Consider the following 23,429-nt stretch of genomic DNA (forward strand, 5'->3'; position numbering starts at 1 on the left):
ATGAGGATGGGATACAGACTTATGCATCTCCAATGACAAGTTACGAATACCAAGAAAAAAATCCAGGAAATTTCAGTAACCTCTTGAGAGCAGTCTTTTGTGCTGTGCAGAAGATTCTGTACAGAAAAAGCTTAATTAATTTCTTCTCCTCTCCCATCCTCCCCTAAAATACTCTTCAAAACATAAATATTACAAGATAACTTTTCTCTGAAAAAATCATTTCCCTAACCTGTCCCCAACAGCTCATACCTCTCTTGCGCACCTTGAGATACAGGCAAGTCAGCTATGCCAGAAGAAAAGGTAGGGATGAGGAAGCTGTTTTACAATCCACTCTCCACAGTGATCGGACCACTTATTAGAAGTGCTTAGCCATGTATTTGACCTCTTCTGCTGCCAGCGTGACAGTGGTTACAAAGCTGGTTTCATCTTCCACAAATTCATCAACACAAGTGACTCCTGAGCTTGCAGGCTGCAGGTTTTGGTGGGCAAGTTGCAGCCTGTCCAAGGAAAGTGCACAGCTCTCTGCAGTACACAGGGAACACTGCTTTCCCAGGGAACTTCTCACACCCAGCAGGGGGCCATGGATATACACCCAGGAGATGTTGATTCCTTCAGGTGATTGCACTTGCTCCCTCCACCAGGATAAGATGAGACAGCATAGCTGTTACAGCTACACTAAGTGTAGCTCTCCCACAGCTTTGTTGCTCTACATCACTGCCTAAGTGTTTGTATAAGGTTTCATCTGTTTTGGGAGTAATCCTTGTGTCTTTGGTTGTGCATAGATGGGGTGCTTCAGCTGGTGGTAATTAAAGAGACTCACTCTCAACCTTAGAAAGCGGACAGAAACTTCTATGACATGAGTGACTGACTGACCCAGCACCACAGGGGTCATGGGGTTCTTGTCAAGAGTAACCTCTAATTAAGCTTAATCTTGCTCTAGACTGTATTCATTAGTGTTAGACAAGTAGCCCTTTGCCCTGCAGAATTTAGAGAATACCTCTGAATAACCATGGCTGCAAGACAGGATATTCATAATCCTTACTGATGATCAGCCTGACATGCTACCTGTGGTTAGTGACTAAGATGCAGAAAGATATCACAATAGTTTCATAAGCTTCTAAATCTCAATAGAGGAATAAAGGCATATCCTAACATCCATCAAGGATATGTTCCAGATAAGTGTGATAGTTAACAATTTAATAGAGAGCAAAGCAATATTTCCCTATAAGAATTCATATAATAGAATGGGATGCATGCAGAGACTTATGAGATACGTAGATTTAAATGCGAAGGGACAGCATAGAGGATGGAGAGGTAAAAGCAGCAGCAGCAGCTAGAAGAAATGTTGGCTTTTCAGAGCAGATCAGTGTTCTGAAAGATCTCAGACACTTATCCATGGTGAACACCTCACAAATTTTTCACTATGAGCATTTCAAATCAGCATCACTTGCCTCAGATGAATCAAGCTCAATCAAGGATGAAGGACAGAAACACCAGGTAATGGTCAGGCATTTAGTCTCATAAAAGCAGCAGCTGATATCTTTCAGAATGGTGATCTGGTCCAACATGCCAGCCTCCAAGAAGCTGGCATCAGCTCAAGTTGCTGATTCTGCTCTGGCCCTTTCATCTTCCACCCTGTATAAGATATTCCTGTACATTTAAATTGTGTGCATTTAAGTTCCTTTCACAGGTTCCCCTCTATTACCTTAGTTCTCATCGGCAGAATTGCTTCCCTATCCATCAAACCTGGCTGCTTCATCTAGGGAGCTGTGGATGCTCAATGGAACAAAGGCTGTGGGGCAGCTCCAAAAGCAGAGAGAAGTAACAGAGAGCTAGCCATGTCTGTATTGCCAGAAAGCCAGAATCCATATAAACTAGTAAGCGAAGAGTTTAAAAAAGGCACAGTAGAATAGTATATTGGGCAAGCTCCAATTATTCCCCACCTGTTCAGCTTGATTAATTTTTTTTCAACTAATTTCTTCCAATTTACAATGTTAAATCTCTAGGTACATGAAATACCAAACCAAATCCCAACCCTCCCATAAGAGACATACATCCAGCTCCAAATACAAGCCAATAAAAACATAGTATCTTCAGTTAAAAAGACTAATTTAGTACATTATTCATCTTGTGATATTAATCTGAAGCCTCTCCCTCATTTTCTTGGCCCCAGCCAAAGGGAAATTTTTGTGCAAGAAGCTTCTGTCACTTACCTCTACACAAAAAAATTTTGTATGGACAACAGGTTGTGTTTTATTTCCAAATTAACAAATATTTCATCAATAAATGACTACATGATTTGAATATTGTTCCACAAAAGCTGTCCACTAACAGAATATTGAAGATATGGTAGAACCCAACTTGTACATATTAGGAACCAATATAAAAGCCCAAAACACTAAGTCTTCATTATTTGTCATGGGGAAAGACACCAGCATACGTAAATATTTAGTTATTTCATCTTAATTTCAACAACAATAAACTTTCTCATTCCTAGGTTTGCTTCACAATTATATTCTGACAAACAAGCATCCCTACAGGAAGTCTTGCTGCATGTGCAAGCCTTACATGGGAGGGGAGAGAAAAAAAAAAAAAGTCAGTAAAGGTGGCTTCAGGTAAACCTTAAAATGCAGCACATCCATTTACAAATGAACATGCATGCATACACACACAAAGAAACGAATACTGAATGGTAAACTGAAGGACAAGGTCTCATATAGAGGCCTATAGTCAAGTTACCTAAGAGAAGGATTCCCTTTTAACTCATCTAATGGCAAAAGACATTAAATTAAAGCTTTACAGAAGATCCATCAACTCTGCTCCTTCTTGGTTCTAATGTATTGCATGTACTCCACCACAGGAATGTCAAAGAAAAACTTTTTTTTAAAAAAAAGTTACTGCAAGTGGCTCCTTCCTCAACAATAAGGCAGAAGCAAAGAACATTTTCTCATTTTCTAGCCCGTTTCTCAACTTAGCATACTTCCTAGGCCTTCTACAGAATGGGTCTCAACTCTTCAACTACTGCTACCAGCAGTTACTTACAGGTACAGCAGTCCTACAAGTTACATGAATTACATACTGCACCTTCCAAACTTTGGCATCCTTATTCCACGCAGGGGAGGTAGACATTTGTGCTGCTGCATGTGGTAAGTTACCACTGATAAACTGAACTTTCATTGCCCATCACTGCTGCTCAGTACTTACCATCATGTACAGTTAGCAATATCCGTGCTACGTTAGCAACGTAGCACAGCAGAAAGATCAAAGAACAAAGTGCTAATAGCCACCTTACCATCTCCGTTATACTGGCAATTCCATCTTTGCTACACCACCTGCAAAGCAACTAGAAGGCTAATAATCAGATATCCCGTCTACACAAATATTCCCACTTCTGTGGAACTGCAGTTTCACAGATCTTCTTTACACTTAGAAATGAGGCATTGAAAACAACTCACAAACAGAACTTTACTTCTGTCTTACAGACAGAACTCTATTTCTGTTTTTTTCCCTAGTGTAGTCAAAGCTATATTCTCCCAAGAAAGGGACTCTTTCTTATAAGTACCACTTCAGATTATACTCCCTCTATTTGCTCTTTGTGAATTAACACAGAAAAACAATTCAACGGTCTTTCCTTTTCTCTAGCTAATGGGCTTTAAAAGAAAGCCAGAGGCTTCCAAAATCCACAGCCCAAAATAGAAAAAGAGCTGGCATTAGCAAGCTGCAGGAAGAAACTAATTCTGTTTCTACATTTCTCTAATAAACACTGTGCTATCAGATTAGGTTACTTTTAAGAGAAAGGGAGGGAAAAACCATCACACAATCCAGTGATACAAGCTAAGCTTGGAGAGGCAAAGCATTACGGCAACATCTTCCTTTCAAGGAAAAGTATTTCATACACTCAAGCTTCATATGCTTACAACCAATATTCTTATTGCATCAGTTCACTGCTGGAGATGGATTGTTCTCCATTAAACTCAAAGGTTTCAGCTAAAACCAACAAGAAGCACAGGCATTCCTGATAACACATTCTGTAAAATTCATGGAATCAGGGGGACCAAAAGTTACAGTTACACTGCAGATCTCATACTGCGGAGATATTATTGCAGTAACAAGTACTGCAGCCTAAATCAAATGAACACATATTACTTAAAACATTCATCTTGACATCATTTTATATTCAAAAGCCTCACAATTTCTCTTCTGAGGTTTATTATATGTTCAGCATGACTTGCATTTCAAAACGATGCCGTATTTCCTGCATCATTAATATACGTGTCAGTTAACAATGACACAATATTTTTATCTGTATGTAATAGCAAAGCTAAGAGGAAAGGAGAAACACTGTCCTACTCCAATTTACGTTAAAATATGTTGGCAAGAGATATTGCTTGCCATAAACAACTTAAGAATTTTACAAGATTCATAGTAAGTAACATCTGATGTTAGAAAATGAATTCAGAGTGTCTGTAAATGAACCTAACAGATGTGCATGGCAAGTTTTCTATTTCCTTAACTGTAACCTGGAGAAGTATGCAGTATTTCAATGCTTCCTGTATCAAACCAGACATATTTCTGCACTGCAAGTTTGCTATTCTTCTGATGCAGTTATTTACAAAAGTATTAATACAATCAAAACATTTCAAACACGTTAGCCGTTTGCACTTCTCAGACTAAAATGCCCATATTGCAAATACTCATATCTTGAAAATTCACACTACGTATAGCTGCCTTCAAGAAGTCAAGAGCTTCAAGTTGATCTTCAGTCTGCTTTAGCTTCCCGCAAGCAAGCAGTTACTCACACTTGAGGCTAGATAACACACAGACCTACAGCTCCAAACTTCGCCTAGAAACCAGAGGCCAGTCCCTCCTCAGCTCCTGTGCTTGTTACTGCTAGCCTTCGTCTTCAGCAACACAGATCAACACCAAAATCCTTCCCAGTTTCCACCCCCCCCCAAAGAATAGGTAAGTAAGCACTTCGCCTTTTACAGTGAACGCACTTAAAATAGGAGTTTCCAAGACAGCAAAGGACATACGGGGCATGGCAGAGGAGACGCCTCAGGGAGCCCTCTGCGCCGGACGGGGCGGGCGGCACGGAGAGCGGTACCTACAGCACAGCGGCGGGGCCGCGGGGGAGAAGGGGGAGGCTGCCCGGGCCGCGGAGACCCGGGACGACTCGCTGCTTGGACACCGCTCCCGGGCCCCGGCCCCGTCCCGGCCGGCAGCGCCCCGAGCGGCTCTCGCACAGGCGCCGCCGAGCTCCACAAAGCCTCGACCTTGCCCTTCCCGGCGCTCCGCCTCCCGCCGCTGCCGAGCCCCCGCCGGACGGCCCCGCGGCGCCCGTTACGGGGCGCCCGTTGGGCGGCCAACGGCCGGCGCGGCGGGGCCCCGCGCACCTGCGCGCGGCAGGCCGGCGCGGGCGGGGGGCCCCGCGCCCAAGTTTGCCGCGGCGCGGAAAGTTGCTCCGCGAGGGGAGCGGCGCGGCGGAGGGCGCCGCAGGACTCACCCGCACCAGGTTGCTGACAGCGGCCTGCACGGCCGACACGGGGGCGGTGAGGTCCGGGATGGCCTTGCCGTCCACCTCCCCCTCCTCGTGCATGATGACCAGGTGGGAGATCTGCTGGGCTACCGGCTCCAGGATGCTCTCGATGGTGCGCGTGTGGAAGACGGGCATGGCGGCGGCGGGGCGGGGGCCGGGACCCGAAGTCCGCACAAACTCCTGGGCAACTCTGTCCCGGCGGGCCGGCGCCCCACGGAGAAAGCCGCGGCCTCCGCAGAAAAAATATGGGGAAAAAAAGGGGGGGGGAAAAACCTAAAGTCTCCCCCCGCCGCCGCCCCTTGGCGGATTACACGGCCCTGAGAAGTGGCTCTCCAGTCAGGCTAGCGGAGGCGGGACTCGAACCCGCCGCGCTGCCGCCTCCCTCCAGCAGCGCCCACCCCGCACTGGCATCCCTCCGCAGCCAGGCGGCGGGTTTTCAGCCAGGACACCCTACCCCTCCCGCGGCTCCCCTCCCCTTCGGCTGCCCTCGCCCAATGGCCGCGCCGCGCTCGCCGCTCCTAGTGGCGCAGCGCCGCGTCCATCAACATTCCAGCACCTCCCCCTCCTCCTCCTCCTCCTCCTCCTCCTCCTCCTCCTCCTCCTCCTCTCCCTCCGCCTTTTCCACCCAGCCGCCTTCCCAACCAAGCTCGGTTGCGCGGGCGCTGGTTTCCCAGCGCTGGGATGACGTCAGACATTCTGGTGTCCATATTAGGAGATGATTAAAGCTGGGGCGCCGGGATAGTTGGCCGGGAAGGAGGGGGCAGCGGGATTCCTGCGCGCCAGGCCGCCCCGCCCCCTCCCACAGCCTGGCGGGAGCGGCAGTTTCGTCCGTTCGGAGCGTTGCGGGCGCCCCGCCGGGCGGCGCCGCTGCTTTCGCGTGTGCCCGAGGAAGGCGGCGGTTGCTCCGTGGTGCAGCTCAGTGGCAGTTGGGGGGGGGGTGCCCGCGCCCCTATCCCGCTGCCCGTCGCCAACTGCCGTTTCGGGAAGGTTCCCTCGGAGAGCGCCCCGCGCGCCGCCCCCTGCCGGACGGGCCGCTCGCCTCCGCAACCGCCCCCGCACCCGCGCGGCGCCCCCGCGCTGCGGGCGGCCCGGCTGCGCTCCGCCGCCCTTCCGCCGCCCCTGAGGGGAAGCGGGGCGCGGCCGAGGCGAGCGGCCCCGTCCCGGCGGCGCGGGACCCCCGGCCTAGGCGCGGTGGAGGGCTGAGGCAGGCAGCGCTAGAGAAACCAGGGGGAGAGTGACCCTGGTTTAGGGGTTTTGCCGTTATAATAGATTCAGGCGATAATAGCAGCCCAGGTATGGAAGCTCAGTTAAGTGTGTTTAGATAAGCAATCTTTTGGGGGGAAGAAATGCAAACAGTAAAAGCAGTCCTTCTTTTCTGTAACGCTAATTTCGGAGCGCGGCTGCCGACAGCTCTTCTGCTAGGAATGAAGTGCCGCAGGGCTGGTGTTCAGTAGCCGGGACGGATTCAGTCAGTTTGGCGGCCCGAGCAGCCGCCTGCCAAGGGCCGGCTGCGCGCTCCCCCGGCGTGCTGAGCGGGGTTATTTATGAGCCTGCTGTCCTGAGGCCTCCAAATACCGTTCCGAGGCTTAATAAAACTTAGTCCGTGAGCTCATATGTGCTGCTCCGTTGCTGGCGCGCTCTCCCTGTCAGGCTCTGCCTGTGCAATGTCTCTGGTGACACTGAGAGTACTCACGATAATAAAACAAAGCATGCGAGTAAGGACTTACGGGATTGCAGTCTGTATTTCTTCCTTTCCTTGATAACGTGAGCACAAAATTAGATTTGGAAATAATATTACTAACTTTTAGGTATTTTTCTCTTTGTCCTGGTGCTGCTATTTTAAGCTATAAATCACTGTTCCTGTCAGACCTACTCTATGAGAGATTTTGTTTCTAAGTGCTTCAGAATGTGATAGGTGCTAGTTTGTTACATCAAATTGAGAAACAGCCTTGAAACATCCTGGACTGTGATGTGTGCTAATTGGTTACATCAAAGTAAGAAACAGCCTTGGAAACATCTGTGGGAACATCCTACATCCTGTGGTGGGGGCATGTACCCTGCCTGAGATAAGGGAGTTGAGCTAGCGAAGCGGCAATGTTAGTTTAGATAGCCTAATATGGTGATGGCGATGTCACACAACTGTGAAATATAGCACGACTTCGAAAGTTGTAAAATATATGCGTGACCTGAGGGTCACCACTCACAATGCAGAGGGCTGAAGAAGACCCCCTAGCAACAGCCGGCGCAACCGCAGAAGTTACAGGAAGTGCCACATATACCTGGAGCTGGAATTGCATATAAGGAGACTGTGAGGGGGGGGCTGCGCGCGCCGTTGGTGGAGCAGGAGACTCCCCAGCCGCCCAGCGCTGTTTTGCTTACTTGTAACTTGCTCAATTATTTTATTAAATTGGAATTTATGCAACCCAGCCCGAGTGGTTGTCAATTTGTCGCGTTTACCTGTAACAATTTGGTGCCGTGACTCGGATACAGGCTTCCCTGGTTTCAGGACTCTGACTCAGGGGAGGCGCCCCATCCCGTCTTCGGATGGCCCCTGAGCGGGTAGTTCCCCTACCAGAACCTGTATTTCCGAACCCTAAATCAGGACAAGTAAGCAAAAGAACTGCAGTACCCCATAAACTTTGTGCACGAAGATCCGGACGAAGACTCAGGACTGAGTGAGTATATGTATGCGGTTCCGTTCGGTTGGGGTGGGATACCTGGAGCACGTGAGAAGTCCCCAGGGGAGTGCGGACCCTCCAGGAGAGGGGGTCCTTGTGTACGGTGTGAGTGCGGACCCTCCAGGAGAGGGGGTCCTTAGTGCGGACCCTCCAGGAGAGGGGGTCCTTGCGTACGGTGTGAGTGTGGACCCTCCAGGAGAGGGGGTCCTTAGTGCGGACCCTCCAGGAGAGGGGGTCCTTGTGTACGGTGTGAGTGCGGACCCTCCAGGAGAGGGGGTCCTTAGTGCGGACCCTCCAGGAGAGGGGGTCCTTGTGTACGGTGTGAGTGCGGACCCTCCAGGAGAGGGGGTCCTGAGTGCGGACCCTCCACGAGAGGGGGTCCTTGTGTACGGTGTGAGTGCGGACCCTCCAGGAGAGGGGGTCCTTAGTGCGGACCCTCCACGAGAGGGGGTCCTTGTGTACGGTGTGAGTGCGGACCCTCCAGGAGAGGGGGTCCTTGTGTAACAGGGGACGGAGTGAGTGCGGACCCTCCATGAGGGTGATTGTGTAACAGGGGACCGAAACGGGGCACCCGTCGGCCGACTGGGCCGCCTGCTGCGAAGGGACAACCGTCCTAGCAGTTAAAGACTCGGGTGGTGTGAGTGCGGTCCCCTGCGGAGAGAGAGAGTTGTAATAGGGGACCGAAACGGGGCACCCGTCGGCCGACTGGGCCGCCCGCTGCGAAGGGACAACCGTCCTAGCAGTTAAAGACTCGGGTGGTGTGAGTGCGGTCCCCTGCGGAAAGAAAGAGAGTGACTGGGGTGGGTGCTCCGGAAGATGGGACAGAAAAAGAGCAAGTCTTCTGATCCCATAGAGGGCTTTACGGTACAGTTACCAGATATACCGCCCGATAGCCCTTTAGGATTAATGATTAAGTATTGGAACGATTGGCCCTCCAGAAAAGGCAAAAAGTCGAGAAAAAAAAATGGTACATTACTGTATGCAAGTATGGGGTGGGAAGCAGATTAGAGGAGACCCCCTTTTTTGGCCAGTATACGGGTCTTTTGAAAATTGGATATGTCAGGCTCTAACTATATATGTGAATTCAAAGGAGCCCTTTAGTTTAGAAGAAAGTGAGTATGCTAGTTTATGGATAAGACCAGATACTCGGACCATGATATTTACCTTGAAAGAGAAGGGTTCGAGGAAGAAAAGCAAAACACTGGAGGAACTTCCCGTTTCTCCTCCCCCCTATATTCCCTCAGCTCCGGCTCAAAACCCAACACCAGCCCCTCCTCATAGCCCCTCTCCGATGACCCCAGACTGGGATCTAAACCCTCCTAGTTCCCCAGAAGAAACCCGAAGGGTCACGAGGAGTCAAACGAGGGGAGGTGGGCGACCTGATCAGCTGTACCCCTTGCGAGAACTCCCCATGGGAGGACCGCAGCCGGGGATGGGATTTGTGTCTATGCCCCTGAGTTCAGGGGACGTACGGGATTTTAAGAAAGAAATGTGGAATTTATTAGAAGACCCTTTAGGGGTGGCTGAGAAATTAGATCAGTTTTTAGGTCCAAGCCTTTATACATGGGAGGAATTACAATCCATCTTAAGCATGTTATTTACAGCGGAAGAAAGGGAAATGATCCGTAGGGCTGGGATGCGGATTTGGGATCAACAACACCAACAAGGTCCCGCTGCAGATATTAAATGGCCCACCCAACGGCCGGACTGGGACAATCAGAATGCTGAGCATCGGACACATATGTCCGATCTGAGAGCCATAATAGTTCAGGGAATCAGGGAATCTGTTCCCAGGGGGCAAAATATTAATAAGGCCTTCATGGAACAACAAAAGAAGGATGAGACACCAACAGAGTGGCTCGAGAGACTTAGGAAAAATCTGCAACTTTATTCCGGGGTAGACCCCAGTACCCCTGTGGGACAGGCTCTATTGAAAACACAGTTTGTAGCAAAGGCCTTTCCAGATATTAGAAGAAAGCTAGAGAAGTTAGATGATTGGCAAGATAGGGGGCTGGACGAATTGCTGAGGGAAGCTCAGAAAGTGCATGTGCGGAGGGAAGAGGAAACCCATCGGCGGCAGGCAAAGATTCTGGTGGCAGCAGTCCGAGAAGGGCAGAGAGGAATCCAGGCACAACCCCCTAGGTCGTATAACAGACCTAAAAGAAAGCCACTTCACCAAGAAGGACAACCCAGAGAAGTTGTGACGAGGGACTTGAGGCAGGTGGAGTGTTTTTATTGCCAGAAAAAAGGGCATCTGAAGAGGAATTGTAGGAAGCGAATGCAGGATGAGCAAATGTTCCAAGAAGATTAGGGGGGTCAGGGGCTCTATTTGCTGGGGACTCATAAAGGAACTGAGCCCTTGATAAAATTGAAATTAGGTCCCCAGCGACAAGAAGTAGAATTCCTTGTGGATTCTGGGGCAGAAAGATCTACTGTCCAAACGGTACCCTGGGGGTGTAAACCATCCCCAGAGAAATTACAAGTGATAGGAGCTAAGGGAGAACCCTTTAAGGTCCCAGTAATTAAAAATGTGGAAATAGAATCAGACTCTCGATTAAGTGTTGGATCCTTTTTATTAGTTCCCGAAGCTGAATATAATTTACTGGGCCGAGATATGATGGTTGAATTAGGAGTCAATTTAGAAGTAGAGAATCAAGAATTAGTTATAAAATTACGCACCCTTACTATTGAAGATGAGGCCAAAATCAACCCTGAAGTTTGGTATACCCCAGAATCAGTAGGAAACTAGATATTGCTCCTTTTGAAGTGAGCATACGGAATCCAGAAATCCCTGTTAGAGTCAAGCAATATCCAATGTCACAGGAAGGGAGGCAAGGACTCCGACCAGTAATCCAGAGGCTAATAAATCAAAGGTTACTGGAGCCTTGTATGTCTCCCTATAATACCCCCATACTGCCCGTAAAGAAACCAGACGGTACTTATAGATTGGTACAAGATTTAAGAGAAATAAACAAAAGAACAATTACCAGGTTCCCAATTGTAGCTAACCCCTATACCATACTTAGTCAGCTGTCACCTGAGGCTAAATGGTATACGGTTATAGACCTGAAAGATGCATTTTGGGCATGCCCCCTTAAGGAAGAATGTAGAGACTTTTTTGCCTTCGAGTGGGAAGACCCAGATACCCATAGGAAACAACAACTCCGATGGACTGTTTTACCACAAGGGTTTACAGAATCCCCTAATTTGTTTGGGCAAGCCCTGGAGCAGGTTCTAAGTACTTACGAAACTAATCCTCAAATTACTTTAACACAATATGTGGATGATTTGCTTTTAGCAGGAAAAACCCAGGAGGAAGTTAGATGTGAGAGTATTAAGTTGTTAAATTTCCTAAGTTTAAAGGGATTGAAAGTATCAAAATCAAAGTTGCAATTTACGGAAGAAGAGGTGAAGTATTTGGGACATTGGCTTAGCAAGGGCACAAAAAATTGGACCCTGAAAGGGTAAATGGTATACTGTCAATAAGACCCCCGAAGAGCAAAAGACAGGTCCGACAATTGCTGGGGTTATTAGGGTATTGCAGACAATGGATTGAAAATTATAGCAATAAAGTAAAATTTTTATATAAAAAAACTAATAGTAGATGGGCTAATAAAATGGACTCAAACCGATGATCAAAGCCTCGAAGATTTGAAGGCTGACTTGGTGAATGCACCTGTTTTGAGTTTACCAGATATTAAGAGACCGTTCTACATGTTTATCAATACACAGGAAGGGTCAGCCTTTGGAGTCCTAACACAGGAATGGGCAGGGAAAAAGAAACCTATAGGGTATTTTTCAAAATTGCTAGACCCCGTCAGTCGGGGATGGCCCACTTGCCTACAAGCCATTGTAGCTACAGCCTTATTAGTAGAAGAGGCTAAAAAGATAACCTTTGGAGGAGAATTAAAAATATATACCCCTCATAATATACGAGGAGTATTACAACAAAAAGCCGAAAAATGGATAACCGATGCCAGACTATTAAAATACGAGGGCATTTTAATCCATTCTCCAAAGTTGGAAATTGAGACTACAAGCTTGCAGAATCCAGCCCAGTTCCTGTATGGGGAACCCAGTGGTCAATTAAGACATGATTGCATGCGTCTAATAGAATACCAAACAAAAATAAGAGAAGATTTAGAAGAAGAAGAGTTACCAGAGGGGACTAAATTCTTTGTGGACGGATCCTCTCGCGTAGTTGAAGGGAAATGCAGATCAGGGTATGCTATTGTAGATGGAAAGTCTCTAGAGTTAATAGAATCAGGGCCCCTACACAAAACTTGGTCGGCCCAGGCTTGTGAATTGTATGCAGTTTTTAGAGCCTTAGAAATTTTAAAGGGCAAAATAGGGACTATATACACCGACTCTAAATATGCTTATGGAGTAGTACACACATTTGGGAAAATGTGGGAAGAACGGGGACTGATTAATTCACAAGGGAAGAATTTAGTGCACGAAAAATTAATCAGAAAAACTTTAGAAGCTCTGAGGGGACCTCGGAGAATCGCAGTAGTACATGTTAGGGACCATCAAAAAGGCACATTTTACCACATAAGGGGAAATAATCTAGCAGATGAAGAAGCAAAAAAAGCAGCTTTACACCTATTGTCTGAAGGAAAAGAGGGCCAAGATAAACTAGATACCAGGATGAGTTTTACTAAACAGGAAATAGATAAATTACGACAGATAGGAGCCCTAGAAAAAGAAGGTAAATGGGTGCTGCCCGATGATAGAGAAATTGTATCCAAAGGCGTAGCTTGGAGAATCATGAAAGAATTCCACCGACAGACTCACTGGGGAGTGCAAGCATTAGTAGACCAGTTTGGAACTAAATATATGTGCATTGGAATATATGACATAGCAAAAAGACTAGTGGGAGAATGTTTGACCTGTCAGAAGGTTAACAAGCAGCACCTCAGAAAAAAGGTCCCAGGGGGACGATCCATAGCCAGGAGACCATTTGAGAAAATACAGGTTGACTTTACAGAACTCCCAGAAGTGGGCAGGTATAAATACCTATTAGTTATAGTAGATCATTTAACTTACTTTGTAGAAGCTTTTCCCGTAGCCCAAGCAACTGCGAAATCGGTAGCCAAGATATTGTTAGAAAATATCATACCCCGGTATGGGAATGTATTGGTCATAGACTCAGACAGGGGGCCACATTTTACATCCAAGGTCATTAAAGAAACATTAGATCCTTTAGGAATCAAGTGGGAGTATCACACTCCCTGGCATCCTCAAAGTTCAGGAAAGGTAGAAAGGATGAATGGGGAAATAAAAAAACAGTTAACAAAGCTAATGATGGAAACCCAGATGAATTGGATCAAGTGTTTACCCTTAGCTTTGTTGAATATACGAACTCAGCCCAGAACTGACACAGGAGTCTCCCCTTTTGAAATGTTATATGGGATGCCATACGATTTAGAAATACCAAAAGAACATCCTAAAGTAGAAGAGAGATTATTACAGAAATATATTACAGAGCTTATGAAGAGAAGACAAGAATTGATAAAGAAAGGACTAATAGCACAGAGACCTCCACTAGATGTAGCCATTCACCGAGTTAACCCTGGAGACAAGGTTTTAATTAAAACCTGGAAAGACTCATCCTTGACTCCCCGCTGGGAGGGACCTTTCCTTGTTTTGCTTACCACAGACACTGCTATTCGTACCGCAGAGCGAGGATGGACACATGCCAGCAGAATTAAAGGACCGATTTCAGAATCATCGTGGGAAGCCTTTGGAAACCTGGACAATTTAAAAGTAACCTTTAAGAAGAAACCTGGAAACCTCGATAAGTGAGACCACCTTTTGTAAAACCTAACATAGTATTTGTTATAACCCCACATTGTATTTGTTATCCCTTTGTGTGTTATGCATGTAGGGTTTGTAAAGGGAAGTAGTGGACTCATTGTTAGTACGGGTATCTCCCTAACAGCATTTGCCGCCCTTGTTACGACAAAATTGACTTATTGGACATTAAAAGATCTTAAGAAAAGATCGGTAGAACGGTGGGAAGCCTTTGTTAAAAGGAGTACAACCAGAGAAAGGTTGTACCCACGCCAACCACCCCAAATCACATAAGGCTAAAATTGAAAACACCAATTATAGGCGGACCGCGCCGTATGTTGAGTGTCACTCTTGGGAACTGGGAAGCCTTTAAAAAAATCTAAAAGGCTCATACAGGAGGTTCCCCTGAAGAATACGGCTGCTGCCGAGAAGACAGTACACCCTGCTGCTCTGAAGCAAAAGAGTAGGCAGGGGAGGCAGAGACGTATAGAACTTGTGGGGATCGAGGCCGATAAGCCACCTCCTAAGCAGGAATACCCAAAATTGTAAGACCCAGACTCTTTAAAGTCCCAGAGACACTTGGCATCACGGACCGCCCCTCCAAGGCATTAAGGGTTCGTAAAATATCCGTTGACCAAGCCATGGGTCCACTACTCCTCTGGAAGATGATTGTGCTGGGCTTATTAGGAAGACGAATCCAAGGGGAACATAATGTACACCAACCCTTTAAATGGTCATTAATGAGATGGGAAGATCAAACAGTGATCCAAGTACGAAGCGTACCCGGGAAACCTACATTCACACCTACCTTGTGTGAATTGGTACCCATTGAGCCATGTTTAAATCTAAAGGGGTTTTACTTTTGCCCTAGTTCTAATCCTGGGCGAGGATACTGTAACTACCCAAACTCTTATTATTGTGCTTATTGGGGATGTGAAACTATAGCCTCGGATTGGACACCCGGCGCAGGATCAGATAAGTTTATTCAGACCCAGTGGGGACCCTATGGTTGTACACCCCCCAAACGAGACTCTTCTGGAGGTACGCGTCCGTCCTCCCATTCGGACTGTAAACATTTAATGATAAATATCACCCGTCCTGAAGATCCAGGGTGGTTTTTGGGAAAGACCTGGGGAGTCCGGTACTGGGAGCCCGGGACCGATAGGGGTGGATTGATTTTCATAAAGAAAGAAAGTGTGCAACCTGCTCCTCAAGCAATAGGGCCGAATCTAGCCGTTAAAGGAGCAAAATTAAGAATCAAACCAACGGCTGCGATAATGAATTTGACAAGTATTCCTATGAGCCACCCCACCCCGAAAGATACTGTTGTAATCTCAGAAAGTAAAGCCACAGAGGGGGTAGACAATCCTCTGTGGAAGATTGTACAGGCAACCTACAAAGTATTAAATGCTACAACCCCTAGTATAACCACCCATTGCTGGTTATGCTACGACATAAGACCCCTTTTTATGAAGCAATAGGAGTAAATATGACATATACTGTGAGCAATGATCCCGGCTCACAGTGTCAATGGGAAGATAAGAAGAAGGGGTTGACCATGGAGCAAGTTACGGGAATGGGAATGTGTATTGGTAAAATACCAAAATCAAAGAAAAAGCTGTGTGGGTCTGTGACACTGCAAACCTACACCTCCGAAATTGGATGGATTATTCCCACCCAAGGAGCTAGGTGGATATGTTCAAAAACGGGCCTAACTCCCTGTGTCTCCCTAAGGGTACTTGGTGAGTCCCAAGAATATTGTATACAAATAGAGGTAGTTCCCAGGATCTTGTACCACCCAGAAAATGTGATGTACGACCATTGGGACACCCCTCATCCGGTCCGAGTAAAGAGAGAACCAATCACCGCAATTACTATAGCCACCTTACTGGGCCTAGGGGCAGTAGGAGCGGGAACTGGAATCTCCTCCTTAGTGGTGCAGCAGCAGAGCCTTAGCACCCTACGAGCAGCAGTGGATGAGGACTTAGAACGAATAGAAAAATCCATTACAGCCTTAGAAAAATCGTTGACATCGCTATCAGAAGTAGTTTTACAGAACAGAAGAGGGATGGACCTCTTATTTTTGCAACAGGGAGGATTGTGTGCAGCCCTAGGAGAAGAATGTTGTTTTTACACGGATCATACAGGAGTTGTCAGGGATACTATGGCGAAATTGAGAGAAGGCCTTGAAAAACGTAAAAAGGAAAGAGAAGCCCAGCAAGGGTGGTATGAATCATGGTTCAGTCATTCTCCCTGGCTAACAACCTTATTGTCTACCATCGCGGGCCCATTGACTTTACTAGTACTAGTGTTGACCTTTGGACCGTGTATAGTAAATAAAATAATTAACTTAGCAAAAAGCAGACTCGAAGCTGCCCACCTACTGTTGATAAGAAGTCAATATGAACAACTAAATGAAGATGAGAGTAAGCATAACCCTATGCTCTCCCTGGCACAGGAGGTTGTTGCTCGATTTGATGAACAAATTAGAAGGGACCAAAACAAAAAGGGGGGATTGTGATAGGTGCTAGTTTGTTACATCAAATTGAGAAACAGCCTTGAAACATCCTGGACTGTGATGTGTGCTAATTGGTTACATCAAAGTAAGAAACAGCCTTGGAAACATCTGTGGGAACATCCTACATCCTGTGGTGGGGGCATGTACCCTGCCTGAGATAAGGGAGTTGAGCTAGCGAAGCGGCAATGTTAGTTTAGATAGCCTAATATGGTGATGGCGATGTCACACAACTGTGAAATATAGCACGACTTCGAAAGTTGTAAAATATATGCGTGACCTGAGGGTCACCACTCACAATGCAGAGGGCTGAAGAAGACCCCCTAGCAACAGCCGGCGCAACCGCAGAAGTTACAGGAAGTGCCACATATACCTGGAGCTGGAATTGCATATAAGGAGACTGTGAGGGGGGGGCTGCGCGCGCCGTTGGTGGAGCAGGAGACTCCCCAGCCGCCCAGCGCTGTTTTGCTTACTTGTAACTTGCTCAATTATTTTATTAAATTGGAATTTATGCAACCCAGCCCGAGTGGTTGTCAATTTGTCGCGTTTACCTGTAACAAGAACAAACGGGATGCCCTTTCTGTGCAGTTTTTGATCCTATTAGTAGAAAATGATACATATAGAAAGAGTAATTAAATCAGTAAGTGTTCTGGTGTGCATAAGGATTTGTCACTTGTAGTAGTTGTTATTGTTGGAGCTCCTGGGATAGTTATAGGTTGCAGGCCTAAAGAGATGAGAAAAACAGATTTTGTTTGTTATGTGCATTTTGTGCAGGTTTAGAAACTCTGGCAATACTTTCAGTTCTGAATTTCTTTTTTTTAATATATATTTTCTTTTTGTATGGTGGGAATTGTGTTTACATATGTGTATTTATTGACCCTTCAGTGCGAAAGGTCAGACTATTAATTTCCATGTTGTACTGTCTAGTTTTGTTCAGAAACAAGTATATCTGTAGGTTTGATAACAGATAACCAAATTCTTTGTTGGCATTCAAGACATACTTAATCAGCTTTTTAGCAGTAATGAGTGTACAAAGTCACACTATATACTGTAAGTGTACTGCATGTTATTAGCTATATCACATTTTACTTACTGTTTCTAATATATGCATTCCCAGTAATGCCTCTTTAGCATATTATGGATCATTAATAATAAGTACACATAAAAATCCTTCTGGATAGTAATGTGCAGCAGCTGGAAATTACAAAAAGCAATTAGTCCATGTTATGAACTAATCATCTGCTAAATTCCATATTGTGGAAGTATGCAAACCTAATAAACCACTTATTTAGTCTTTTGTGGAACTTGCACGTGAGCTAAGTTTTCTGATTAAAATAATTGCTTTAAGTCTGGGATCTTGTATACTGAGTTGTAGCTGAAATATGCACATGCATATGTTTTAAAGAACAAAAAATGTGTTGTTTGATCATTTTAAAAGGTTGTCATAGTGGTTCTAATAGGTACAGTCACTACAAGCAAAATAAAATATGAAAGAACCCATGGACATTTTTGGCAGCCTTCTGAAACTGTTCACCTACAAGGCCAAAATTTGTGTGTTTGTGCATATGGGGGTCAGGTGGTATTAAGAGCTTAGTTTCAGCATCTGGGTTATATTGGCTCAATTTTTGCAAATGCAAAAATTAACTTTTATTGTCTGTACTACATGACTGTAGTACAGTGGGCCCATAACTGAAATTCTCTGCTTCTTATTGCTGTGGTTAACCATAATTTTTGAAGCCACATCCAGCAAAATTACAAAAGGAGCAGCTAATAATACATGTAGCACTGTTTTTTTTGTTTTTTTTTTTTTTAAGTACAACCTTTACATTGTTTTCTCTTTTCTTTGCAGTGTTCAAATCTGTCACATTGATGTTGTATGAATAACAACAGCAGGTATTATTTTTTTTAACCAGATTCTTTTGCCCTTTGCACCATTCTATTTCTGTAATTGTACATTAATTATGCTCCTACTGTGAGATTGCTTCTCCAGTTTATAGTTTTATTAACTCTCCAGATCCTAACAGATGGAATAAGATAATGATAGATTTTGATCACAATATTTTCTGTTTATTGAGCCCAAGGTGGAAATGTATGAATTCTTTTATTTGTCCTACTTCAAGTCTGGCATTGCACATGCAATGGTGAATTCCCACTGGGAAAAAAGAAATGCTGGACCTCTTTCCCTTCCACACACTCAAAATTTTAGTATTATTAAGAAGTAGCATCTATTATTAGCATTATAGTGGTGCCGAGCATGCTGAGCAAGATAAAGTGGTTAGATTGAAAGCATTAATTTATAAGACACTCTTTCCATGAAAGCAGAACTCAGGTGAGTCCACTTAAACCCAGTTCTGCAAAGAACTTTATGCCAGCAAACCCTTGTGCTTACAGGAATCTCTACTGGATGCAAGGCCAAACTTTCTCTCTGTCCCAGATCATCAGTTAATGAATTCTTATAACATGAGATTCCCTGGATAAAAAAATGCTGTGGGCACAGTCTTACTTGTGTTCCCTTTTTTACAAAATTATGATGAGGCTACACAAGAAGATGAAAGACTATATTGTGGCTTGATCCAAGTTAGATTGGAGGCATTGAATCTTTTCCCTCTGATTTTAATGAAAGTTGGGCCATAATGAAGTAAGAAAATACGATTCCTTGCTGCATCTATTGAGCATAAAGATCTCTAAATATCCATGGTGTAAATCAATTCTACGTTGACCAGGTCTGCATTTTTAATTTTGTTACTTTAGCTGAGTAGTTTCTTGCTCTGACAATTTGGTTTTTGCTTTCCATACTCTCTGCAGATCTATAATAGAACAGTGATATTGTTGCTGCCCCCTTCTCACTACTACCTCCTTTTCCCATATATTAGTGTATCTTTTAATGAATTAAAGAAATCCATTCTTTACTTCCACTGAAATAAGTGAGATGTATGATACAGAAGTAATAGACTTCAGTAGGAAAAGGGAGAACGCTGCATACTAACAAACAATGTAGCTGCAATGCAGTCTCTTCCCCAATGTCTTTTGGAGAGTTCTGCATACCTGTTCGTACTGTGTGCTGCAGTGGGGGTACACAGCACTGCAGCGGCTACTGGCAGGAGCAGCGGAACAGAACCCTTTTCAAAGAGCTTGATGAACTTGCAATTATTTATAATTAGGAGGTGTTTGCTAACATGAATACTTCAGTTAAGTCCCTGGGTCTGCTTAGCACTAACCTACATTTCACAGTAGACGTTTTCAGGATTAGGTACCACAGCACAGGAGGATTAGGTTTTCTAGGCATTTAACTTGAGTGTGCTGAATCACTTTTCTCTAGAAGGGCCTGATGTTGCTCCTTGACTGTACCAGCTTCTAACTTTTCTGAATAACACCTAAATTAGCTGCCTAAAAAGTTTACTTAAATGCTGTGAAACATATTGGTATTTTGCATGTGCTGGATTGCATTACTTCCTTAATCCTATGAAGATTTAAGCATATATAGAGATGTAAGGGTTTGAGTCTTTTTTTTTTAATCAACATCAGGAAGGTTGAAGGCTGTTGGTGGTCAGTGGACATAGGACTATAAGGTCAACACCTTCTGGACTTCCCTCTTATTAAGCCATTAACTTTGGATAATCTAAGGATTAAGCACTGGATGATTGAAGGAATCTGTTTAAAAAAAAACTTTTTTTCCCCCTTCTGTGGTAATGTCTGCATTAAACACAAATTGTACGTTAAACATGGGTTTGTTGTTGAATGCTATTACTTTATTGATAGCTCTAGTATTTAGTGACTAGAACAGAAAGGATACATTTCACACCTAAGAGCAGATCTGAACCTAAAAACCTAGGGAAAAGAAAGCAGATTATTAAGGAGCTATGACAGTGCAACTTCATCATATTATTCTGTCAGTGTGCCTTGCCATTGTAAAGATGACTTCTACCATGAGACCAGCTTAGGTTCTGTTCAGTTCTGTGTCTTGGCTGATATATTATCATTTTAGAAACTTGTGTGCTGGGAACTGTAAGGAGACCAACCCATCATGGCTTTTCTACACTGACTAATCATTAGTCATTATCTGAGCTAGGTAGGAGCAGCTTATCTGGGATTCAAAACTTCCAATCACAGTTGTCCGCTATCTCCTGATTACTAACTTTGTTTCATCACTCAACACTGCTCAGTTCCTAGCTGCCCTTCTGTAGGTCTTATGTGTTGTTAAAGCATAACAGGCTTAAATTAGAGAATGCTGCTACCAATGCAGTATCTTCTTCAAGAAGATTCTTGCTAGAAGGTATGCACAGCTATGTAACATCTACTGGGAAGCCAAAAATACAAATTTAGTTTTTCTTTCATCTTTGAGTTATTGTGCCAACTGCTTTGAGTCCAAAACATTTTAGTAACCACACTGCATTCTCAAGTGGTTTATCTTGGAGTAGCACAACAATTTTAACTGTATATCCAACAATTGTAATTCAAACAGTGTTTTTAAGAACAGAAAACAGATGTGGAAAAGAAAGATGAACACTATTTTATTCATATACATGTAAATGCTTGTTCTAGAGACTGATGACTAGGAATGAGGGTCATAAAAATGGATTTTCATAATTTTGAAAAATTCCAAATGAGTCTATATTATCAGTACCTATATATGTGGAAAGCATGTATGATAGCTTATATGTAGTTAAAATTACAATCTATTCACAGTAAATGCAAACAAAATACATTTTGGCCCTTGTGGCAACGTTCCTCTGAACCTGCGAGAGACTTTGATTTTTCAATAGGCAGTAGGTAATTTTCAGGAGCTTGATCACTTGACCAGATAGACCAGTATCACTAAAAGAAGAAGAATTAAAGCCAACCAACTGTTCCTATATATCACACTAAGTATCAGCATTGACTGTGTCTGTGTTCTTTTAAATAAAGTTTTTAGGCAATGGCAGATGTATATTTGTGTTCTAAGTATATGCATTCTGGCTCAGTGTGTGTCAGTTTAAATGAATTGCTTGTAAATAATCTGAAGACTTCTGTGAAGGGCTTTATTCACAGTGAGCATGTTTCCATTTTGACAGTCTAAACTAAAATATTCATGTTACCACTAATAATTTAGTAGATGTGTATGATCATGTCTATATATGGACACAGGAAAACTGAGGCAAATCAACTAAAGATATTAAGTGTGTTTAAGAATATTAAACCTCATGGGGATGCTGTCATTCAGCTTAAAATGGCCTTTGCTGCACCTTGGTTCTTTTCCAAGAACATGCCTTTTTGGAGCAGTCAGACTCTTGTGATTAAGTTCAGTTTACAAAGTTGTTGCATCTGTCAGCTGAGATGCGGTAACTGATGCTTCTTGTGCATTTTCCTTATGAAGTGGAAAGGTTGTCTTAAATTGCTCTCTGTAGCTTAATTTAAGCTTCTTTCTGTTTCACTTTGCGCTGAAATGGACAGGTACAAATCACCTCAGCTGAGATGTGTAGAGTAAGTTCTGAAACTTTTTGATGTCCATTGCAAGAACACGTCTGACTGTGCCCTTGATCAAGCATTTTCACATGTAATTATGTTTACACAAATTTCAAGGACACCTGTATCCAAATCAGCCTACATGGCTGACCTATACAATACTTGGCTATTTTTTTGGCTGTGTGTTTTTCAGTGTCTGTTTCAGCTCAACAGGCTTCTCCCACCCACCCCCGTCTTACGTAATTGTATATATCAACTCCTTTCCCAGAAGTTCCTTGTGTTGGATTTGATCCATCAAAGTGTTAAAGTTTGTTTGTATTGGTAAGTGAAAAGACTGAAATTTTAAGTGTTTTGCTGGTTTGGAGTCTCCTGAGTTACATATATCCCTTCTGCAGAATTAACAGGCTCAGGGTTTTCTGCAATTTTGTGTACATTCCAGTTCACCACAAAGCTAAAGCCTTTGGACTGGCCAAGATTTCTGGAAAAGCCACTGACAAAAATTAAATAATACTATATTTAGTAATAAGGAACTCTTTGAATATGTGCCTGTAATAAATTTTTACTGGGTGATCTTGAAAAGGTTTAACTCTTTCGTAGAGTCTTTATGGCTTAAATAAGTATCTTATTTAGCTTGCATACTAAGGATTTGTGACTTGATATCAGTAGTCACAGAAGCTTATTGCCATCAGCAAGTACTAAATGGCTAAGTTATGCAATACTTAAAAAAAAAAAAAAAAAGAAATTGCTAGACAGTACCAAATTTCTGTATATATTTATAAACTCTTTTCATTCATAATGGAAATATAAATCCATAGAATACATCATATTGAGGTACTTTTGAGTACCTTATCTGCATTTTATCTATTAATTTGTCTTGACTAAAACTCTTCCAGATTCCCAGACCTCAGAGGAGCTTAAAATAATTACAATAAAGAAAGAAAATTAACCTAATATGAAAATACTTCCTTCTTCCTGTCATAAGATGCCGAACCTACAATTAGTTTCATGTAATTGGACCTTGTACTTGCAAGTCAAATTCAGTAGGACTCATTTTAAGATTGCTCTGTGAATGTATACTTTTTGTTCTTCATTCCTTATAAAAATGCAGAGGTGTCCTAGACAGAATAGGATGTATTTAATGCTGTTTCACTCATAGGTTTAAAGATCCTTAGTGCTACAAGGGGAGTTTTATACTGTTGTAAATGGGAGATTCCAGATTTACATTGACCTATGCAACATTCCTGGGCTGGAAAAAACTGTCCTCATGACATTTTATGTCCATAAGAATAGTTTTAGAAGCGTTTAAAGTGTACTGAAAACATGCTGTTCTTTCTTAGTCTCCTGCAGCTAGATTCATGGCTAGTAAGAATTAAATTGTGAATCTCTTGTGCATATGGAAGAAGAGCCCTGTGCTTTGCCTTACTTTCCTGTGGGATCAGATATTAGTGGTCTAGATTTTTGC

The 23,429-nt window shown here is 43.9% G+C and overlaps 1 protein-coding gene and 1 long non-coding RNA gene across 4 annotated transcripts in view; one reads left to right on the top strand and one right to left on the bottom strand.

Moving 5' to 3' along the window:
• Positions 1-5,928, bottom strand: part of VCL (vinculin) — a 67,101-nt gene extending 61,173 nt beyond the window's left edge. For both annotated transcript variants that reach the window (XM_013960226.2, XM_013960225.2), the window contains exon 1: positions 5,504-5,928. In XM_013960226.2, the coding sequence (XP_013815680.1) occupies positions 5,504-5,671 (168 nt within the window). In that variant the 5' untranslated portion in view covers positions 5,672-5,928. The remainder of the gene's footprint in view (positions 1-5,503) is intronic.
• LOC106498902 (uncharacterized) overlaps positions 5,531-23,429 on the top strand; it is a 146,799-nt gene continuing 128,900 nt past the window's right edge. Inside the window, exon 1 of one of the 2 annotated variants that reach the window (XR_010884716.1) lies at positions 5,531-5,605. This is a non-coding gene — a long non-coding RNA (uncharacterized lncRNA). Of the gene's footprint in view, positions 5,606-18,372; positions 18,419-23,429 lie in introns of those variants that run through there. The other variant, XR_001295065.2, reaches the window with a different exon arrangement.

The sequence above is a fragment of the Apteryx mantelli genome, chromosome 7 (genome assembly GCF_036417845.1).
Source record: "Apteryx mantelli isolate bAptMan1 chromosome 7, bAptMan1.hap1, whole genome shotgun sequence".
Classification (NCBI taxonomy): domain Eukaryota; kingdom Metazoa; phylum Chordata; class Aves; order Apterygiformes; family Apterygidae; genus Apteryx; species Apteryx mantelli.